Source organism: Sparus aurata, chromosome 16 (genome assembly GCF_900880675.1).
Source record: "Sparus aurata chromosome 16, fSpaAur1.1, whole genome shotgun sequence".
Classification (NCBI taxonomy): Eukaryota; Metazoa; Chordata; class Actinopteri; order Spariformes; family Sparidae; genus Sparus; species Sparus aurata.
Window position 1 is genome coordinate 7,853,095 of NC_044202.1, and position 23,100 is coordinate 7,876,194.

Genomic DNA, 23,100 nt, shown 5'->3' on the forward strand with positions numbered 1-23,100 from the left:
GTCTGGGGAATATGGAGGACAGGTCCACAGGGAGTTGACTAGGAGTGTACACAACTGTGTTTGGGTAGGTGGTGCACATGAATGCTAGGAGACAAGATTTCCCATCATTGCACTGTAACATTTTCTCTTTTGGCCTTTCACAGCTCTATTGATAAGACTAATTGAGAGAGGAGAGAAAGGGGGGATGACATGCAGCAAAGGCCACAGGTTTGGAGTCGAACCATGGCTACTGGGGCACCCCAGAGATTTTGATATTGTAGCTGATCGGGGTAGAATAGAATCAAGCTGTGTTTATAATACATCGCTTAGAATAGAGTTTTTCAAGCTCAGATAGGCATATTAGGCTCCCAAGTGGCACCACTGACCAACTTAAAAAAAAAGTACTATATGGCTTACTGTTCTTCCAAATAGTTCCTGTTAGGAGCCACACAAAAGCTTAGTTTAGCTCATAGCTGAACATGGACAGGAACAACTAAACTTCTTTTGAATAGCATTTCATTTGAAGTATGCAGTATTTTGTCTGCATTATCACCATTGTTCCTTGGCCCCATGATGCCAAATGCAAATGATAGCTGCAACAAATGGGTGCTGAGGGTGTGGCTGTCTGTGTGTTTGAATTCAGGTCAACCTCTCACTAAACTCAGCACTCACTGGAGACCCCGGTTCTCTGTAATGTTACATTCATGTAGTAAAGTGAATTTCCCCACCGAACGTAAACATTTGGCTACGGAGGTCTCCTCTGTGGATCACTGCAGCAGTCGAGTCGATAAAAAGGAGTGAAGATAAATCCACTTTTAAGTAAGCAAGAGGAGAAAAGTCAAAAAGACGAGAAACACCCCTCAGTTCACATTTTTATTAGGAAAATCATTTTGCAGATTTGATTATTATTATCATCTATATATATATATATGTTATGTTCAGTTATTCAGAGGATGCATCAGCACAGTATATCTTAATAGGAAGACTATTGCTAGAATAAATATCTATACATCATAATTAGTCAAATAAAAAAAAAAGTTCCAACTTAAAGAAAAACAATCGAATCATTTACAAAAAAAACAAGTAGTGCTTCAACGAAATAAAAACCATTTTGCAAAACAGAAGCTGTAAATGCTGCTGAGGAATTTTATTTAAAAAATACAAAGATGATTCACAGTTTGTGTCCTTGTTCTCATGCTGGCTGGAACACCAATAGGGACCATGCAGGAATGAAGGGCCAGAGCGACAGGATAGTACCAAACTACATCACCCACAAAGTCTATTTGCCCCACTTTTTACGGCCCGCCCTCGGTAAACAACTTGTGAGGATCTGAGGTCGATCAGACGAGATGTAAAGGGGTGAGCCGGAGAGGGTGACTGGGGTCAGTTTTCCATTCATCCTCCAACAGTGATTCTCCTCAGATTCTCTGCCTAATTAGGACTGAAGCCTTTTAACCTCGTTGTAATGGAAACACATCTTAATTAGAACCGGAAACCTCAACCTTTCAGGTGTAGTGAGATTTTAACCGACTGCCCTTTGTTTCAGCGTCAAAGGGGTCACGTTTCCCGTCCTGATATGGAAGAACACATGTGAACCTCTTCTGTACAAGACTCTGCAACGACACGACCAGCGAGTGTCTCCCTGATGGTAAACGAGGTGAGGTAAACTTCGTCTGGTCCCCCATCCAAATCTGGAAAACGAGGTTTCCTATGGAGGCTCAAAGTTGTCGATATCGAAATAAATAAAAAAGACATCATGGAACAAATAATCACACAAATTTCCTACAAACAAAATATATGACTAGTGAAATAATCCAAGTTTATAATAACCATCATTAATAATATTTCATTTTATAGATGAATTATATAGATTATATAGATTTATATGTAGATTCTAAGTTATATTTATAGATGAACTACACAGTATCTATTAATCATTTACATTGTATTATAAACACCCGTTGCAACTTTACAATTAACAATGAAAAAAAACTATTAACTAAAGATTAATTAACAATAAATGTACAATTTATTAAGGATGGTTATTATAAAGTGATACTGTTTATTTTATGGTTACAATTTCTATCACAGTAAACAAGGGCAAGGGTGATAAAACGTGGAGCTATGAAATAAATGTTCACTGGGGTTGTAGAATAAAAACAGAATTTGGAATATGAAAACAAAGATAAAAAGCTCTGAATTAAATTAAAATGACCTGCAGTAAAGTCACTGTTGGCTCCCAGGATGATGATCGAGAATTAACAGTGAGTTCTAAAGCATTGTTGGATTATTTCAAATGTATTTTGTTTGTATTGATTTCATTAATATAAATATAAATGTCGGATGCTTTGAGCCTCCACAGATTTCCTCTATTAAAGTCAATTTGCCGTTTTTCTTGCAAAGAAAACTACAGCACACTTTGGGGGAAAAAAAAGCCCAAAGTTGTAACGACTTCACGACAGCTGATAAAGGTGACATAAAGCCTCCTACGCTTCCTGCGTTACTCTGAATCGGACGCTTTGACCTCTTTAGAAGTAGACTGCACCTTCCCACCACAGCATTCTCTCCTCAGCACTCTCTCATCTCTGAAATATGAAGTCCTTTGAACACTATTTACAGCTATCTACAATCAGATGTGAGCAGGGGTCGGCCTTTTTCGGTCCGTCCAGGTGCGGACAACTCACAAAAAAACACACAAACAGAAAAAAAAACAAACAGAAAAACAGGAGGGGATGAAAGAAACTCGTGATTTCAGGGGAGGTGGACGGCTGATTGATGGAGAAGTAGTGCTGAGAAGAAAAAAACAGCCAGTGAGTGAATGAGGCCTGTGTGAATGCGTGGATGTGGTGCTGTTTAGGGCGTGCAGTCAGTCTGTGTTGCCTGCTTTCTATGTGTGTGTATGTGTGTGTGTGTGTCTATGTGTATAGGGGTGTGTCTGAGCGGCACTGGATGACTCATGCAGAAATGTGTAGGCATCCTCCTCTGGAAAAAGCTTCAAATATCTGACAGATGATGGCACAACAACAGCACGCACACGCACACACACACACACACACACACACACACACACACACACACACACACACTCATGCAGTGCCAGATTGAAGGGATGCAAATAGGTGGCTGCCTGATTGCGCACATACATGGATGCGCTCATGGTCACACACACACAGCAGCAGCAGTGAATATGCCTCATCGACAAATGAGATGGGACAAGCCATGGGAGGACGGGGTGGGGGTTGAGTTCGGTTGGGGGGGGGGGCAGAGGTGTCTGTCCTGATTCATGCCAGCCCAGAAACTCAACGGACGCTCACACACATCCCATGCACGCCTCCCCGCATGCAAGCACATGTAAATCTTATACAGGCCCTGGCCCATATTTTCACACTATCTCCATTAATAGCTCCCCCTCTCCCTCCTCTCTCTCGCTCCGGCTTGTTTTGTCCATACTGCTACTCGCCACGCTGTCTCATTGTTTTTTTCCCCCCTCTTCCCTGCTGTATCATATTCCACACGGGAACATGAGCAACGACAGTCTGCTGTAGACGTCAGCAGAACGGCAGATTGCACAAACACGCGCCCGCAATCTGGCGTTTGCGTGAAGCGACCAGAGGTGTCAAGCTGATATTTATGCAAGGGGTGTACCGGTAGCTACACATCACATCAGACCAGGACTGCCTGATAGATGTTCCAGCTTGTTTTTCTTTTAAGCTTTTTAACCTTTAGATGGACACAATAGATAGATCATGTCAGAGATCACATCATCCTTCTGGTAGCTTAAAAGATAAGTTCACCCCCAAATGATTCACTTCTGTCATTATCGACTCCTCTCACGCCGATGGAAAGAAAAGTGAAAACAGGAACACTGTTTTGCTGCGACGCTCCAGAAATGTTTTGTCGACTCGGAAACTCTCCATCAGCGCGAGGGTGAGCAGATAATGCCTGAATTTTCATTTTTGGCGGCGGACTTATCCTTTAATAGACCAAAACAAACCAATACAACTTGTTTTTTTAGAGATACAAACCGATGGGAAGAAAAACTCAAATAAAAAGAGAGTACGAGTGAGCATCCCTGGCATCTAACAGGTAAAGGGTACGTTTACAATGCAAGTTTTTGAGTTTAACAGGACCTCACGTTAGTGCAAAGTACAACACATCGATAACAACGGCTTCATTCAGCTTTCAAAATAAAAGGTCAAAAAGTAAGTAACAGCCATGGAGTGGAACTTTAGTTACATATTCACATTTTGCTAGTATTATCTGATTGATAGATCTGAAGAGTGGATGTGTCAAATACAATATATCATGAGCATCATTATTAAGCTTGTATATTACAGTACATAGCAACATCGAATCTCCTACTGTAACAACATTTCCTGGTTACAAAGGACTTATTCCCATTTTTTCTTTACATGGGTAACATCTTACTTGAAGCTTTTTTTTTATAAACATTTCATTCAACTATACCATATGCTTATTTACAATAACTACACGTTTGAAATAGTTTTTTTCTGATGTGGGTCTGCGTGAGGGACATTTTACATGGTGCTTATAAATTCATAAGCGAAGTCTTCAAGTAAAATGTCACCCTAAAGTGCCCAGTTGTTGATTCTGCTGCACACATAAACACAGAGAAGGAGACAGATGAAAACAGTTGCTGTGCTTTTCCTTTTTTTTTTTTTTTTCAATATATGTTTCCAGAGAGATGGACACACAGTTAAAAGGGGGCATCATCCGCGTCTTTGGGTTTAACAGTACAGGAGCAGATTATCCTCCATCCAAATTGTTGTTAAAACCGCCTGAGAGATGGAGGAAAAAAGTCGACAAATAATCTGAACCCTCCTCCTCTTCTTCCCGCGTCATACCAGCTATACGATCCCTCGGTCGGGGGAAAGGGGGGGCGTTAGACGTCACATTTTCTACTTCACGACCACAGCTAACCCGGTCACATCACGATACCCTGTTGTTCAGCAGAACCACAACCTCATTGTGCCATGTACCGGACAAGGAAAACACTTTAGACGGAGAGCTACACCTGTAGTTTATGATTGTTCCTCCATGTTTAGGACTGGTGGATGAATGAAGATGAAAATCACACTGAAAAGAAAACGAAAATACACAACAGAAAAAAAAGAAACACAAGAAAACGTACAAATAGATATGTCGGTAAAAAAGTATTGTGCTTTTGGCTGTCCTGTGTACACTGTGTACAATATTCAGAGCTCCTGCGTGAAAAAAAACAAAAACATGCACTTTGGGACATACGGTGGAGCTATTTAATGGCTCCAGGAGAATGTTTACATTATTACATAACGAGGCGAAGACATGACAAATTGTGTTAGTGTTTGTCTGTGTGTGTGTGTGGGGGTGTGTGTTTATGATCTAAAGTGCAACGTGAGGGCATTTAGGCTGAGTGAGCCCTGTTCGTCATCATGTGTTACTCAGATTAACTTTTTTTTTTGTTTTGCATTTGTGCGCATGCAGTGTGTGTGTGTGTGTGTGTGTGTGTGTGTGTGTGTGTGTTAACGCGTGCGATGTGTTGCCCATTCTGTCGCCTGCATGCGCGAGCATATGAGAGCTAACGAAGAACCGAAGAGGAAACAGAATCACCAGTTCTTCAGGTTGCACTGACTGGAAATATTTTGTATCCATCCCTTGTTTTGTTTGAATAATTTTTCCTCTGTGTGCTTTTTGTTTTAAGAAGGGACTTTTCTTTTTTCTTTACTTACACATGACTTTAAAAGAGCATCGTAAAGCAAACGAACACGAAAAAAAAAGGCAAAAGAAGAGAAACCTTCAAGTGAAAAGTGCCAAAGCAAAACTGACATTCTCGAACCTTTGCGTTCACTTTCGTCTTACCGGCTTGGCAACGATTATCCGAGAGTATCATCCTCAAGGCAGACTTGTATTGTTTTTGTTTTGTGTGTTGATGATGAGAGTCCAGCTTTCTTGTCATCCAGAGTTAATCTACACTAGAAGAGAAGTCTTAAAAGGATTGTTGCGTTGTATCTGTAGCGCGTGCGCATACCCGCCACTCCAGACATTTCCAGAAAGTTCGCAGATGAGTTAAGATAAAGGTAAAGTAAGGGTTCGGATGAGAGGATGCTTCTTGGGCAGGGTATGTGTAGACTAGATGGAATATGTCTAAATATCCCACGTTTATATACATCAGGAGTCCTCAGGAGCGGCAACGTTCGGCTGCGTCGTTCATGCCTGCAGTCTCAAACCTTCGGGGCCCTGTGCTTTCTCGCGTCTTCCTAGTGTTTTAAACCAGACGAGTGAGCTTAACTAACAGTGTCGACTCTGTTACATATACATTTCTCTATATTTTTTGTTATAGTAAGGGGGGTGAGGGGTGCTGGGATTACGATGGGGAGCGAAGCTGAGCATGGAGGGAGGGTTTGGAAGTGAGAGAGGACACGAAATGGTTTGTGTAGATTGTTGATCGGAAACCTTCCGGTTTTTCCCACGGCGTGCGGCAGTCTGCGGTCTTTATTGCAGTCCGAGGTCTTGATGAGCTCCTCAGCCAGGTTTTGTGGCACTTGGATGATGCAAAAAAATCCACACACACACACGCACACACACAAACACACACATATACACTTGCACACATGCTGTTTCTGACTATGGAAACTGTGACGCACACTTCTTGGTTTTTTTTTTCTCATTTGCTTCTTGATAATCTGCGTCAGTCCCCTCTAATCTCCCCTTGAAGCAGAATGCACATGGATGTAAAGCTCCAAACTGAAATCCTCGGATGCTGTCAAAATAACTTGCTGAGTGGTGTGTGTTCACGCACCAGTCAAACGGAGGAGGATGTGGATGATGAGATTCCCGTTGCCATCCAGACGTTTTGCTCTGAGTGATAAGTTTAGTGAGTCTCTCCTCTTTCTCTCTCTCTCTCTCTCGCTCTCTCTCTCGTCATCCTTCTGTTCCTCCTTTCCTCTGTGTTTCCCACCCTCTCTCTCGCCTCCACCTCCTCCGCCTCCTCCTCCTCTCCTGTGGTTTACATCACGCTGCATTTGCCCTTCAGTCTCTCGGCGCGGGACTGCTTCCCCGAGCGCTTGCCGTCGATGTTGAGGCTCATGTTCCTCTTCTTGTCCAGGTTGAGGAGCTCCTGGAAGAGCTCGGTGACGTTGTGGTTGGTCTTGGCCGACGTCTCCATGAAGGCGCACTTCCACTGGTTGGCCTGGGCTTCCCCGTCCTTGGTCTCCACCTCCCGCTGGGTCTCATCGCTCTTGTTGCCTACAAGCATGATGGGGATGGCCTCAACATTGCCCTTTATGGCCAAGACCTGCAGAGGAGGATGACATGGGTACATTTTACCTGGACAATACTCCCACTCTCTACCTGAACATGTATAAATACGCTCATACACTCCAACTTTTAATCAAATCCTTCTTTGTTAAAGCACACACTCATCTACAACCAGCCCATCCACACACACACACACACACACACACACACACACACCACATCCCTACCCACCTGTTGATAAATGGGTTTCAGCTCCTCCAGGGACTGTTTGCTCGTGATGGAGTAAACCAGGATGAAGGCGTGGCCTTTAGAGATGGACAGGCGCTGCATGGCCGGGAACTGGTGGCTCCCCGTGGTGTCGGTGATCTGGAGGGTGCACACGCTCTTGTCGCAGCTGATCACCTGGCGGTAGGTGTCCTCCACCGTGGGGATGTAGGTGTCCCTGAAGGTGCCCTTGACGAAGCGCAGGACCAGGGAGCTCTTCCCCACTCCCCCCGCCCCGAACACCACCACGCGATAGTCGTTGCTCTGCTCCGGCATTCTGCCCCCGTCAGGCTTAAGACAGTGTTACACCTGTGATGTTGAGGGTTCGGGGAGGAAGCAGGGGTGAGACGGGTGGGGGGAGAAGAGGATAATTTTAGCAAGCGAGCAGTCAGCAGATACAATGCAGATGGGGGAACAGGAGGGGAAGCGCTGGTGGGACTCGACCTCAGGCCAGTCGGTGTGAAAGCACTCTAGTGGTCTGACTATTAGCCAGAGTACAAATTAGAGAGGATGAGGTTGGTGAGGCTCCAAGAGTTTCACCTGACGCAGGCATTTTCCTAATCAATACCGTTTCCAGAGTCACACTTTCTCAGTTTTCAACCCCAAAACAAAAAAAAAACATCCCAGCGTCTCCTCATTTATCAACTTTAACAACTGCAGCAAACCCTGGAAGAGACAGACTGAGAGACAATGCTCCTGCAGCACAGAGGGGAACAACAATAAACTCATGTATAATATAACGCAATCCAATACAACAATGACCCAAACAGCTGTCTAAAAAAATGACTACAGAGTGGAATCGACACAAAACAAAACAAGAACAGAACATTATGAGCTCCTTTACTGCAGCACTTCTGCCCTGGATTCCATGAGGTTACGTGTGCGTGATAATTTACATATCTTGAATGTACGCATGATAAGATTAGTGTTTGTTATGGATCCACGTACAGGGTATTAAACAGGGTCGAACTGAAAAGATGTGGAAAATCCTGCATGTGTGAAATGTTTTTTATTGATATTTTTTGTTCATGTTTAAGGTAAACATAATTAATTTGGGGATTTCTTAGATCCGGTGGTGCTACTCTGTGACATAACCCTCAAACACCTGTGACTCCATGGGGAAATTATTTTTCTAACTCCTCTATGTACGACTCATTTTAGGTATCTAGACTACAACGAAAGGCTGAATATAAATCTTCAAAATAACCTTGTCAGTATTTTTATGGTAGATAAAGTAGCTAAAATGAATTCAAAAATGGAGTTTTGTTACATAAGCTAACAACTGGCTTTGAACACAACAGCAGTTCTGCAGAGCCACTTTAAGTAAAAGTATAAAAGTATGAGAAACACAAATAAAAGTACACATTAGGCAGCACAATGGCCCCTAACATCGAGATATCAACCCTTAACAATATGTACGTTTTAGAAACTCATTCTAGGTTTTCTGTGTCAAATTTTAATCTGAAAAGTAACTAGTAAATAAATCAGATACATATAATGGAGTAAAAAAAAAAAAATTTACAATCAGTGAGTGATCTTAAAAGGGAAAAAAAACAACCACAAATTAGTACATTTGTACATTGTACAGTATTTGAGTAAATGTACTACACTGAGTGCAGATCTAGTGCCATAAAAGATATCTCTTCCAGAAACACAGGAAGTAAAATACAGCCAGGATTGTAACTAATTTACAATCAGACACATCTTAAAAATTAAAACAACCAAATACAGGTTAAAAATATACATTTTACACTATTCCAGTGAAAAGAATACACAGTTAAAAACAAAGATTTCAAAAGTTATAATAAACTCGGGCTGAAGTGAGCAGCATCACGGCGCACTGAAGAGCTCCACAGATCTCGACTCCCGACATCATCTACTGCAGCTCATGCATATGCATCGAAACGATGTCCTCACACCTAATCTATCGCTCTCTCTGTAAGTGCCCATGTGTCTGCTGAGCGTCTGTGCATGATTACACTTTGTATCTGTTGCATTATTTATCTGCTGAGCTCCCAAACTTGCTTTAAGGTCCCATAATAAGATACTCATTCAGTTGTGATCTTGTGCAGCTCTCGGAGCTCTCGCTGTAATGAAACAGTAAATTGACATCAATACCAGATGGAATAAGTGGATTTCTGTCATGCTTGCACTGCTGGAACCCACTATTGATGGCAGGGCAGCTGTAATTGCATTGCCAGGTTCTAGATAATATCAGTCAAGGACTTCAAAATAAATGGGGTTTTCAGGGAGTGCCTCTTGAGTTTTATAGTCAATCTATAGCTGTAGGTCTGGGTGACATATAAGAGTGTTTTATATCCATGCTGAACACACAAACACGGTTTAATTTGCAGGTGAGTCTGTGTCGTCTCCTCATGTGCCTGCAGACTGCTGAACGTTTCCCTCTGGTCTGGCAAAGCGGAACATTTTTAAATGGCTCTCTGGTACCATCGGGGGATGATTCCCTCTGTATTTTTGTTGAGAATACTGTCTGATTGTTGTCTGTCAAGACTTTGCGGCAGGAGTGAAGCATACATTCTGAGATAGATAACCGCAGTAACGGTTTTCTTTTGGACACCTGATGAATACCTGAACCAAATTTCACACTCTTTTAGCTCAGTTTTGGTCCCTACCACCTATACTGAGGTAAATGCTTCACTGTATTCACCCCATTTTCACTAACTGTGCAGCACTGCTGTTCGGCAAGTAGTGTGCGGTAGGTTTTTAGGAGCTATTTTGCAGAAACCATGGCCCAAAAAGGACAAGAGCATGCTTGTCAACCCTCCTGATTTTCTTAGGAGACTCCCATCTTTCATTGCCCTCTCCAGAATTTCTCCCAGGGGTCACAATTCTCCTTTTTTCCTCCCTATTCATGGTAAATGTTGACAACTCTTGTCCCTTTTAGTTTGTGTTGGTATTGGTAGGAAAATGCCGACAAAACCAGGCCTAAACCATAAAAATAGAAGTATAAATGGATAACTTTGGGGAATGCCAACAGTCACTAATACTTGGAAAATAACCAAAAAATACTTTTAATGGAATAATTAAAACAAAATATCCTTCGTTTATCAATTCTTAAGTGCCCAATGAAATGTAATAGGAAAAAAACTGAAGGTGTATAGACGGGTTTGGATATCAAGGGGTTCAGTGAAGACAAACAACAAAAGGAAACCTGCAGGTGCCATGCTATTGAAAGGCAAGCAACACAAATAAGGGCGGCCCTGATGCAGGTGAACTATGGGTACTTTTGATCGTCACAACCAGGTTGCTCACAAAGTCCCTCAACTAGAAAGAACAAGAGCAGAAAAGAAGTCTCAGTGGAGACTAATCAGCCAGAACTACGTGCCGTTCCTCATCTTAAGCCCTCACTAAAGGGCGTCGTCGCACCCTGATTGGCTGCGAGGGGAAGGCCCCAAGCTGCTCTCCCTCTTTAATTAGGAGCCAGTCTCCACACCTGCAACAGGTGATCTGAATCCACTGCGGTCAGTCCAGAGGGAATCTGAAATTCAGCTAAAAGAGAGAGCAGAAGTCAGGCCCCTTCCAGTGGACCTCATGAGACCACATGAGACAAAAACATTTTAGTTCCTGCTTGAATCAAACATATGACGTTTGTGAATTAAAAAAAAATTTCCAAGTCAAAATGTCATAAAGAAAGTAAAATATCATCTAGTTTTGTGTGTAATCACTCACATCATTGAGAAGCTGACAAATATACGGTCAGCGGTTAAAAATAGATTATAAATTAATAAATAAAAACTATCAATATTAGTTTCTGCCAGAGATTCCTGCAAGTTTACACATTATTCTGCATTCTTTTCTGTCAATTACGAGTAAAATTTAAAGTGTTAAACTTAAAAATGCATTTGCAGTGTACCCAGACCTCTGCTTTGGTGAGAATGTACCAAAGTATTAAGCTGACTAGACAGACAGCTAAAAAATGAGCTCTCTAAAGTGGAGGGGAGCTTCAGATTAAAGTGATAACTCTGTATTAATCTCTCAAACCCCCCTCCACACTGTCACATTGTTTTCATGTTGTCATTTGATGAATTTTCATAATAAGAACATTGAGCTGCTTTAAGCTTCATTCCGGGCTTTGTAAATGAGAGTCTGTGCAGCGATGCGGGTGTGAAAAATAATCACGAGGGCTCAAAGTGTGAGTTATGACAAGCAACATCACGACAAGACAAAACTGTTGGTCAAAAATGTGCTGCCAGTGCTGCCTCGAACTCTTGGCTCCGACGAGGCCTTCAGTCACTCTGAAGAATTGTGGTCTGAGCTGCCAGAGCTGACCACAGTGATTTCTGCCTCTGCTAACACACAGCCATGAGCAGCAACAACGTGCTAACACGGTTTGTAAAAGCCAAGACGTGCGTATCTTAGAGATCATCAGAGTCCGGCTGAAATCACATCCCTCTTTGTCGCCAAAATATTGTCAGTGTGGTCTTTTGAATATATTCTTAATGGGTTTTTTGTTACAACAAGGAAGAGAAAAGGTCTTTTCATGTGGCAGCAGGGGCGGGGCAGCAGATGGTACCATGGTACAGTTGCCAGAGCGATGCTGTTACAGCAAAACAAACAAACTCGCGCTGCAGCCTTCATGCTATGGACTAGCCTAGTCACGTCAAGCTGCACACAAATAACACATGTTGCTTACAGTGCGCGTGCCAAAGTCCTGTTTTGGACGAGATGACTGCAGCACATTTCAACATTTCAACAGCGGATGTTTTTGAAGAGGGACTGCAGTGTTTCAACATTTGTACACATGACACCACTAGATATTTTTAAAGAACCCACTGGGGAATTACCAGTTGTGGTTCTGAGAACAAAACAGGTATTTTAGGCCCAAACATGATCTTTTCCCAACCCTAAACAAGTGTTTTTTTGTGCCTAAACCAGGCCATAAGCACGAGATACAATTGAAAATTGAGCCCACAGACTTTTAAAGTTGCAACATAAAGAAATGTAAAATGTAATCAACACTTAGCCTAAAAAATACTCATCCAACTCTGCAGTTTCACTCAGTGTTTTAGCATCTTTTAGCTCATCTTCTTTTTGGTTTTACAGCCTGCAACATTAATATTTTGATTCACTGTCACTGATCTCACATGAGCACCGTAACTGGCCGTAGCAGGCAAACAAAGATCTGATGAACCAACTTGTACAAACATACTGGAGAGTTTAGCGGCTACTAAGCTAGATGTACCCCTCGGGAGATGGTGGAGACCAAAAACAGAGTTTAAAGAGCGCAAAAAACAAACACAACTCCACATGAATGCCAATGATGCTCTTAACAATATCTGCCAGAGTTTTAATTAGGCGACTGTTTGCATTTTATGGATTGTTGCACTGCCTCCGAGTGGCCCGACGTTAATTACAGCGAGCTTGAGGCAAGTGCAGAGATCTGAGGCTGTGAAGAGCAAAGTTTGAACCATGCTTGTCTGTAAACTGTGAAGTTTCGGGAGGGGGTAATAAAAATAATACAGTTTGCCTTAATTCTCTCCTCCTAAAAAAACCTGACCTAACAGGGGATTTCTTGTCCTGTCTGACTTATTTTTAGCAGAGGAGCTGTGTTCCCAGATCTCAGCAACTCGGTGCATGCTGCTATTTTTAAAAGACCGAAATAACAGCCATTACCACCTAAAAAAAAATTAAACCCAACACAGTGCTTCTATTCTGTTGCTTATTTTGATAATACTGCAAAGAAAAGTTAAAAAAGACCAATTCGAAAACATCTTTAATATAAGTAAACTGATCAGTACGGGACATCTGTGATGGAGCTGCACACTCGTACATTCTCTTGATCCTGATACCCTCATCAATACTGTTTTTACTTCGTCCTCATGCATCTTGAACTTGTTTTTCCTTCTTGTTCCCTGAGCTTTTTTTTTTTTTCTTCTTTTTCCTGTTCCTCCTCTGCCTCCTGCTCGCTCACCCCTCCAGGTCTTGCATGCTGCATGATCAATAAACTAAAGCCGCTGTGGTTTTGATCGATGGGGCTCGTCTGTCTGGGAGCCCTGTCAGTCTATCATCCCGCCTCGCTTGGTGCCTGTTGTTTTTTTGTTTTTTTTTGGGACTTTGATTTTTAAGCTCCCCGCGACAACGAGCCTTATCATCAAAACAAAACCTCCCCCCTGTGCTCCCTCCTTCTCTTTCTCTCTTTCTTTCTTTCACCTGAACTAAAATTAGCCGCCTCCCTCCCCTCCGTCAGCAGCTAGAACTGCACACACAGGTGCAACCTCACAGTGACACACACACACACACACACACACGAGAGCACACGCACACTGTACTTCCGCTCCCTCACCATTCGTCCTTGACACCCAGCCTTCTGAGATTAATGACACTCCCTCCCAAATGCAAGCTGTCTCTCTCCCCCCTTCTTCCTCTTCTTCTACTTCCTCTCTTGTTGTATTTGAAATGAGAGGACTGCAGCTCCTTAATGAATTAATGGTATACTATAAATGCATCTGTGGCAGTGCGGCCAAATTCCATTAGCAGATAGCTTTGGCACAGACCAAACAATCCTGCTCCCCTCTCAGTCAGAAAATAGATGCGACGCAGCCTTTCTCCACTCGTTTATTTTCGCAGAGCGAGCAAGGAAATGTCACCTTTAGCGAGAATATGCACATAATTTTCCTCAAGAGAGCCACTTACACAGCGGCACAAAGGAAGCGCATTAACCAACATCAAACACAACGCCATTCAACAGATCAAGAGCGTGATTAAATAGACACCCACAAAGCAGTCCCATGGTATCTTGTGGAGACGGGGTTTTAATCAAGCCGCGGATACCGGAATGCTGCGGATACGCGGCTATTTGGTTCGATGAGTGTTTTACAGGATGAACAGATTTTCGGCTCAAGGTTTTTGCTGAAATATTCAGTCCCCTTCTGGCTACAGCTGTTCTCCCTCTGTCTCTCTCTCTCTCACTCACACACACACACACACACACACTTGACTGCAACCTCATCACGATGTCTGAAAACCTGCACAGTGTTTCTTTAGCTGCCAGACTGTCATTGTGTTTGAACATGTGTGCGTGTGTGATGTGTGTCCACATCTGTGCAGTCAAGCAGAAGATTCCCTGTTCTCTGTGAACAAATCAGCTCAGGGTTTTTTCAAGTGTGTGTGTGTGTGTGTGTGTGTGTGTGTGTGTGTTTCATCATGAGGAATGAATCTGCATTTTTTCAAGCGAGAGCAATTTTTAGGACCCGGGTGTTTTCATTAGGTCTGAGCAGACTGTGGAGGTTCAATTTATACGTTTTGATTCAGTCTCTCACATTCAGTCACGCTGCTGCTGCTTCACTGTGAGCTCGCACCTGCTGACAAAACGCACAGAGAGCCCACGGGAAACACGTCACATGGGCTTATCTTAAAAGCATTTGATAATCTCTCGGATTTGATTTAAGATTTATGAATGTTGAAAAGGTGTCTCTATCATTTCCCCCCAAAAAACGAAAAGAATAAGACTACATATTTCCCTTTCTGCGTCACTGTGTGTGTGTGTGTGTGTGTCTACTGATGATGCAAACAAAGGAAACCTTTCTTTCATATCCATCAGAGCAAGATCTATAAAATATTGACATGGTTTTGGGTTCTAGATTTGTGGTTTCCTGCCCGAGTCGTGTTCCTTCCTGTCTTTGTCCTTTTCCTGCCTTCCTGCGTTTCATTGATTTATCAGACCTTGTGTGTCTAATCCACGTGTATTGCCTCGCTTTGGGTCAGTTTGTCTGTGCGTGTCTTCTGTGTTCCTAATTCTGCTTGGTACATTTCTGGTTTGTTCTGCAGCCAAAGTCACCGCATCTGGCCAAGAAGTAGAAATATTCCTCTCGTAAGTACAGAGATGCCATTTTAACCATAGAGTTGATAGAGTATCAGATTAACTTTACGTCAGACTAGGTGTGACCTGTGTGCGTAAATGCATGAGGAAATCAGAACACTTGTGTGTTTCCTTGAGGTGTTTGATGGCTGAGTGTTGAGACCACGGCGGTCTCTGCTGCTCATCGGTGTCAATCTATACTTTGATTGGGCCGTACGCCGCCTTCACTTGCATGAGAGAGAGTATGTGCACTAGACTGTACAGGAGATTGCAGCACTGTGGTCTTGGCTTAGTAGCTAATCATCGGGCTTAACCTCCTCTGTGCTCCTGCCCTGCTCTGCATTGACCCAATTCCCAGGACTTAAGTTACCAGCGGTCTCCCTATAAGACTACACGCAGCTCCTGATGCAGGCTGAAGCCCTCTGATACTCGGGCACGTCCCTTTGACTCAGCACGCACTGACACTGACACTGTGACATGGGAATATCAGCAGGGCCAGACACAAAAAAACAACAGAGGTGACATTTATGTGTCTATCGAAGCTCACAATAATATATTCGACTCAAGAGTGGACGGTTCTGCAGCCGAAAATCGACCTATTAATCACAGAACGGGCTCAAGTATTTTCCAACTCAGCGCAATTTTGCAAGGTCACCGTTCAGCTGTGCACGGTTTGGGGGGTTTTCCTGGATGATTCTGATTGCAAAGACATTTAAACAGTTGTGTTTTATTACGTTGACTGGAATGATAGCGGGAAAAGACCAAACTTTCTACTTTCTGCAATCTAACCACAGTGCAAGTGTTTCGACCTGCCAGTGTGAGATGAGGAATTGCTACTAAGAGCTTAGAGAGAGATGTGGACTTGTACTGTTCTGATGACTCGCAACTTGACAGAAAAAAAAAGACTTGATGCCTCGGTTGACTAGACTTGGGAATTGACCTGCATTACCCAAGACAAAACGACTTGGGACTTGCTCGAAAATTAAAAACATTCTCATCATCTGGTCAGAAACATGGCAGTTTTCTTGTAGCTGATGAAGCAATTAAACTTTGAAAGTCTGAGTTATGAGGTTTTCACCACATTGGCTGCAGACTGTTTCAGACAAACATCGGTGTATCGTCAGCATGGTGCGGATTGCAGTTCTTATAGTGAAATCCGCACACATAAGCAGCACAGTCGTGTTGATGCCTGGCTGATGAGCATTCCCCACTCTACTAACTTTAATCCTTAATCCTTGACTTGGCCGCTCTCACCATTAATGTAGTAAACAACAGGTGCAGCTTAATACTACGGCAAACACTCCTTAAGCAGGAACTTTGTCAGGAGTCCAACAGAGGAGCAACTGGTGTGTTTGTTTAAAGTGCAACCAAATAAACACAAGTTGGTTTGATGCATAGGAAGGCAATTTGAATACTGTACAGGAGTGGTGGACCCCGCCACTAATGATTAAAAGTACGCACGTGTGTCAGGGTATATTTTACGCATTTGTTAAAGTAAGAAAATCTTTAGTTTAACTCGATTAGGACACATAAGATGCAACTGATGACAAAAATACTATTACTACTGCTACAGCTACTAGTAATATTAATAATTGTGTGAAACTGTGAAACTGTGACATTTTCTAAGATGGTCACGAAACTGTGAAAAACTCACATTAAAAGAATTTTGCGGAAAAAAAGATGCTAACCATAAAAAGTATTGAATAAAGTTTTAAAGGTGATTGTTTTTCAGAGTATTCATGAAACCAAATATTGCTGCGATTCCTTAAGATACTGAATTACTGACTCTGAGTCCCAAGTTGCCAGATCTGCAGTGAACTGTGCTAAAGCAGGAGAAAGGAAGTTTGACTTGATCGCACTGACATAAAACAACAGGGTCAAATATCGTATTAGTTGGAATAATCCAGGGCGAGCCGTAATCTTTCATCTCCCTGGTGAACTTGCAAAAAAGTGTTAAAGAGCAATATGATTGCAGAACTTTGATGCATAAACAAATTGAACTCCTGCCATCTTCAAAGTGTTAAAATGTTCTTTAACACCTTTAAAACAATTGCCAAAATGAATGGAATAGGGCTGCCTCACTGCAAAACCCACATATTTATCAGGATTAGCATTTAGCTCGTTAGCACCGGTGCTTGCTGTTGCTACGGGTTGAGATTAAAAGTCTGAAAATGTGAATGTGTGACCTCTGTCAGATTTCTGGGGAGGTAAAATGAGCTTACACACTTAGAACAACTCCCATTCCGAGAGGCCGACTTGACTCAGCTGTTTTTAAATGAAACAAGCCAGCAGTACACAGCGCATCCCTCGACCTGCAACTACTCCTTAATAAGTCTTAATAAAAATATAGATGTGCGCTCTCAATAAGAGTTTAGGAAACAGTCCCCCCTCAGGCAGATTGATTCCTGAGCTGTAATCATATCCTGCAACCACAATCACGCTGATTCTGTGCAGCAGTTTTTACACAGGACTGGAAGCAAGATGGCCATGTAATTAGTGTTGTGAGTGTGTATTAGTAGTGAGTATTAGCATGACCTGGGGATCCCTGGGTTGCTCCGTCTGGCCTCATCATAAGACCCTGCTAATACCACAGCCTGGCAATCTCTGAAACACAGCAGCACCTGCTTAACACCAGAAATGAGCCAAGACGGAGTCGAGAGATTCATTTCCCAGCATTGCTCGCAGAGGAATCGCGTTTGATGTAAAGCCTGCTTAATGTATTCGGATGTATATTTTCAAGAACAGCCTATTCTTAGATGCCGTGAAGGCACCAACCTGTCTGAAGCGCTAATTACAGACGGGTGGAGTGTGTGCTGCAGGAGCCTGCCTGCAGTGACAGATGGTGACAGGGTTGGTAGATTTGGATCGACTCCACTGGTTTTCCACAGGCGAGCTCAACCCAGGCACGGTGATTTTATAATACCGGTTGATCCACGTCTGATAACGGTGCAGATAGGTAAATGCAGCGACGACGTGGGAATCCCGGCTCAAAACTGCTTGTGACGCTCATATGATGCAACTGGGATTATAAGAAAACTGAGCGTTAAATTTTCTTTATGTCAAACAACACAATACTTCGTGTTTGATGTGCTGAAAATTGACATTTCTTTAGGCTCGATTTCCATTTTCTTTTCACGTGGCAACACTGTGCTTATGACCTGGGAAGGTTTAGGCACAAAACCCGCTTGGTTAGGGTTAGGAAAACATCATATTTTGGCTGAAAATGTCTAGGTTTCTCACTACAAACATGGCTGTAGATGTCCCGAATTTCTGTCAAAAATATCTGCTTTTTCATGGTAACAAACATGGCTGGAAATTGCCCGAGATCTTGTTAGAAACACACAAGTTTGCTGGCAAAAACATGGTGTTCCCGTAAAAGATAAGCAGTTTATGTCGCCACAAATTAAAATTACCCAGAGATCTCCCTGAAAATATCTGGTTGTTTCATATTTTCAGATGTTGAAACGCAGTCTTGAACTGCAGTCACTGGCTTGCCACCATCACCTCCACTTCCTGATATGAAAGTCAGGTCCTAAACATGTTATGTGGACACAATATGACAAGTTTTGTACAAATGTGAACGTGATCCGTGGTTTGCAGAGAAAAGTTAACTGCCTACATGTTATTCTGGCGACCGAACAAAATGACAAATAAAAACATCAACTCAGAGGTCACACTGTGCATAATCATCCAGAATAGTCATCCTGGCATTCGATTAGCCACGCACAAGAAGACCCAGTGTAATGCCACGTATAATAAAGACTGTATGGACCTTTTCAAATGAGCTGATGCAGTCGGAACAACTAAAACACTTTAGCATTGATCCGTTCCAGTATTAAAGCAGACGTCGTTATGCAGTATATAGTTATATATAGCCCGAGTGCTCAACAGAGAGGGTGCACTTGACTAGACTCCTGCTGTCAGAGCAACAGACTTAAACATCATGAGGAGACAGCAGTTAACTATTTTTATTGGTAGAAATAACCCAGGGGAGTTAAAGAGGCGAAAGAAAGAGCATCACAGACGAAAGCTCAGTTTCTGTTTCATGCTTTACTGACAGAAATGTTTCCTATTTTCTGAGCCTTACTGTCACAGATATGACATGTACGGAGTTTGTGTAACCTCACAACTCAAGCTCAACACTCCTGTATTATTAACGTGATTCAGCGCATTCATAAATCTTTCCTTCCGTGCGCGTCTTCCTCCTGAGCAACAACCAAACTCACACAGTTTCACTCATTGCAAATGGCAGCCGTCCAACAAAACCACTGCTACACACAGGCTGCATGTATTAAATTAAAGTAGCTCCACGCTCCTTTTTTAAGAAAGGGTATGTTGGGTATGTCAAGGGCATGTTTCTGCATCCCCTGCATGCTTTGGGGTATATTTGCATGAGTGTATTAACATGTTATTTTTCTATTTTTCTATTGGACTTTAATTTCTTATTCTTATTTCTTAAGATATTTTATGTTTTATGATTGCTTTTAGCACAACAGTAGGTAATTGCTGATTTTGGTAAATGCTACAAAAATAAAGTTAACCTAAATGTTGATGAATGACTTTTCTTTATCAAATATCATATGGTGTTAGAACCGGTTATGTAATATGTGTAATTTGTGTTTTGTAACACTATGTGCTAATTTATTCATATGTAAGTAAATGATTGAAAGAGACATTGTCGGGGGGGGGGTTTCAGTCAAAGGAGAACAGTTGCCGCTTACATCTTATGTGCATGTGTGACTTATTAATCAAATTTGCATAAATTAACAAGCTAAATACAGATTTCAGAAACGACACCCACAAGATGCCAATACTGAATGTTTTCTTTACATTCTCTGAAGCTGCAAAAACTTCTCTGCAAGCCAAATTTAGACCTGCCAATTTACATTTCTAGATCTCTCGGCAAAACGTGTCAAATCACATTCACATTGTTGGTTTATGACCCAGCTTTTGGTATCGAGAAGCAGAGGGGACGGTGGTGGAGCCGGGGAACACACTTCGAGAATGTGTTGAATGTTTCCGAGAAGACCTTGGGACAATTCCAGCCATGTTTGTGGCGACCAAGAAAATGTATTTTGAGCCAAAACGGGATCTTTTCCTAACCCTGACCAAGTGGATATGGTGCTTAAACCTAACTGAGCCATGAGCAAAGTACTGTCACGGCATAAACGTGAAAAACATAAAGAAAGGTAAGGTTTCAACAAATCTGTGGTTTTCAGAAGCACACAATGATTGGGCTGTCTCACACAGCTTTGTTGGGCCTTCAGCTCATAACAAAACAAACCCCCTCCCAAATAAACCACACATCATCATCCATCTTTAATGTCAGCATCGTGTCCTCTTTCCATGTTTTTCCTTGTTACCCAGTATTGAGTCATTTCTTTGTCCTGCCTCGGCAGAGAGGAGGGATATTATGCAACTGTGCCGTGGTTATTGGAGGCAGACAAACAAACGGACAGGCAGGCAGGCAGGCAGGCAGGAGGCTGACACTCCCCCACACTTCCACTTATCCTCCATCCTTGACCAGCACATGCACGCTTTAACATCTGCATCTCTATGCTTCTCCCAGCCACACACTTTAGAGCTTAATCACAGGATTTACTGTCATACATCTCTGCTGGCTCTTCTCTCTCAGCCCCTGCAACACACACACACACACACACACACACACACACACACACTCAGTACTGGCAGCGATCAATGCATACAGGAAGTTGACTCACATACATATTCACACATACATAGGCTGGAGGAAGGCCTGAATGATTCACAACTCCTTCTGCATGTCATGATGCCTCTCCTCTCTTCTCCTCTCCTCTCCTCTCCTCTCCTTTTCCTCTCCTCTCCTTTTCCTCTCCCGCTTCTTGGGAGCGACAACAACAAGGCACGGAGGAGGAGATCATGGAGAAATCCAGATGGAGGATTAACCATGGCATTTGCCACAGAAAAACCGTGCTTTATGCGTCACGCTGGCGTCATTATTAGTGCATATAGTCTGAATGTTGACGTGCGTCTCGGGAGGAGGGGGGTGGTGGCAGCAGCCAGGAGAGAGCTTTGCAGATTGGTGCGCAACGCCATTACAGACCACCCCACTGATGGTTCATTCATAAATACCAGAGGATCGCCATCTCGCAGTGGTGCCATCATTTCGCAGTCGCATCGACCCCCCTCCACTCCCCACCAACCCCACCTCCTCCCTCCTCCCCCCCTCCACCTCCCTTTACTCCTCAAAGCAATATGATAAACCCAACACCCTCACATCTCTGCCCTCTCTCTCTCACTCTCTCTCTCTCTCCCTCTCCCCTCTCTCTCTCCTGCTGACTGCCAATATGGCTGTGCGGGCACTGGCTACATATTCACACGATCGAGGTTTTACCAAACACAAAATGCGCGCGTCGCGAAAGGATGGATGCAAATCCCCCCCACCCCCCCCCCCCCCCCCCCCAAAAAAAACCCAACCAAAAACAAGCGATCAGATGAATGAATACATGTAAAAAAAAATAAGTACAAATAAAAATAAAATCTGTCGTTTCTCGTTTCGGATGCGAGCAGCGGGGGGATCGTGCGCGCTCCACGGATCGGCCGGCGCAGACGGAGCGCGGTTACGCCACTGAATACCAACATCTAAAGCCCCTCCGTGTAAAGATGCGCGGATGTCTGAGCGGGCGTCTCCGTACCTGGTCGTGAAGTGCGGCTCCGCTTCAGGCTCGTCCTCGGTTCAGACGGATGAGAGACAAACGCCGAAAGCGTCTTAAAGCATTTTACACGGTTCATGTAGAGCTCATGTCGTCCGATTTCCAACACCACCACAGCAGAGACTCCCTCTCTCTCTCTCTCTCTCTCTCTCTCTCCCTCTCTCTCTCTCTCTCTCTCTCGCAGATAGGACGTGGGAGGTGCTATGCCCTCTCCCTTTTCTGTCCACACTTGGATTTCTCTCAGTTTATACACTTCCGAGTGGTTGGATGCCAGCAAAATATTCTTTTTTTTCTTTTTTTCTTTTTCAAATCAATAATTCATTTGTTTTTAAAAGACTCTCTTTTATCCTGGATTGGCGCAACTGTGGGAATGTGACACACACACACGTCACATCTAAGACACAGATCACATTAAACTGATGAAATACCTCCACCAGAGAGATTCATTTCCAAATGATCTTTGGTCTTTCCTTTTTATCTTTACGGCCAAGTCAGATTTATTTACCCGTGCCAGTTTCTCTGGCGGAAATGAAGACGATTAAAATGTAAATTTCTTGCGTAAAAGGTCAGAAATTACGCATGACAAACCCACTCACAGGAATGTTTTATGTATTTATTTATTTTACTTATGATCAGATCAAGCACGAGTATCCACGGAGAGAGTGGAAATGCGTGATTGCATTCTTCGTTTTTAGTTTTAATAATTAGCTACACGTGAAGTCAGCTTGGAAGAGGTTTGTAATTGGCAGAATAAATCACATCTCTGGTTCTGATCCAGGATCAGCACCACGGAGAGCGACATTGATTGCGTTTCAGCAGCATGGAGAGAGCCACGCATACATTAATCTGTGTACAGTCGGCTGCATATATACTGTCAGTGCACACACGATAGAGCAAAACAAAAAAGAAAAAAAAAAACCCCGCATGTAAAGGATGGTACGGAGAGAGGATGAGATAAGAGATCGCACAGTGAGATAAACCAGGAAGTGTACCGGCCCGGTGTCAGCGCGCCCAGATGGATCCTCAGCGACATTCTCATTCATTTCCTTTTACATCAAGTGTGACGAGGAGGCCTAGCTGTGGTGC

At 43.0% G+C, this 23,100-nt stretch overlaps 1 protein-coding gene across 1 annotated transcript; it reads right to left on the reverse strand.

Annotated features, from left to right (window-relative positions):
* Positions 1 to 838: 838 nt before the first annotated feature.
* Positions 839 to 22,197, reverse strand: diras1b (DIRAS family, GTP-binding RAS-like 1b). The gene is made up of 3 exons (XM_030443807.1): positions 21,997 to 22,197; positions 7,468 to 7,809; positions 839 to 7,273 (listed from the first exon to the last, which is right to left on the reverse strand). Exons 2-3 carry the CDS (start codon positions 7,774 to 7,776, stop codon positions 6,986 to 6,988), a joined length of 597 nt encoding a protein of 198 aa, XP_030299667.1. The 5' UTR covers positions 7,777 to 7,809; positions 21,997 to 22,197; the 3' UTR covers positions 839 to 6,985.
* Between the last annotated feature and the right edge of the window lie 903 nt (positions 22,198 to 23,100).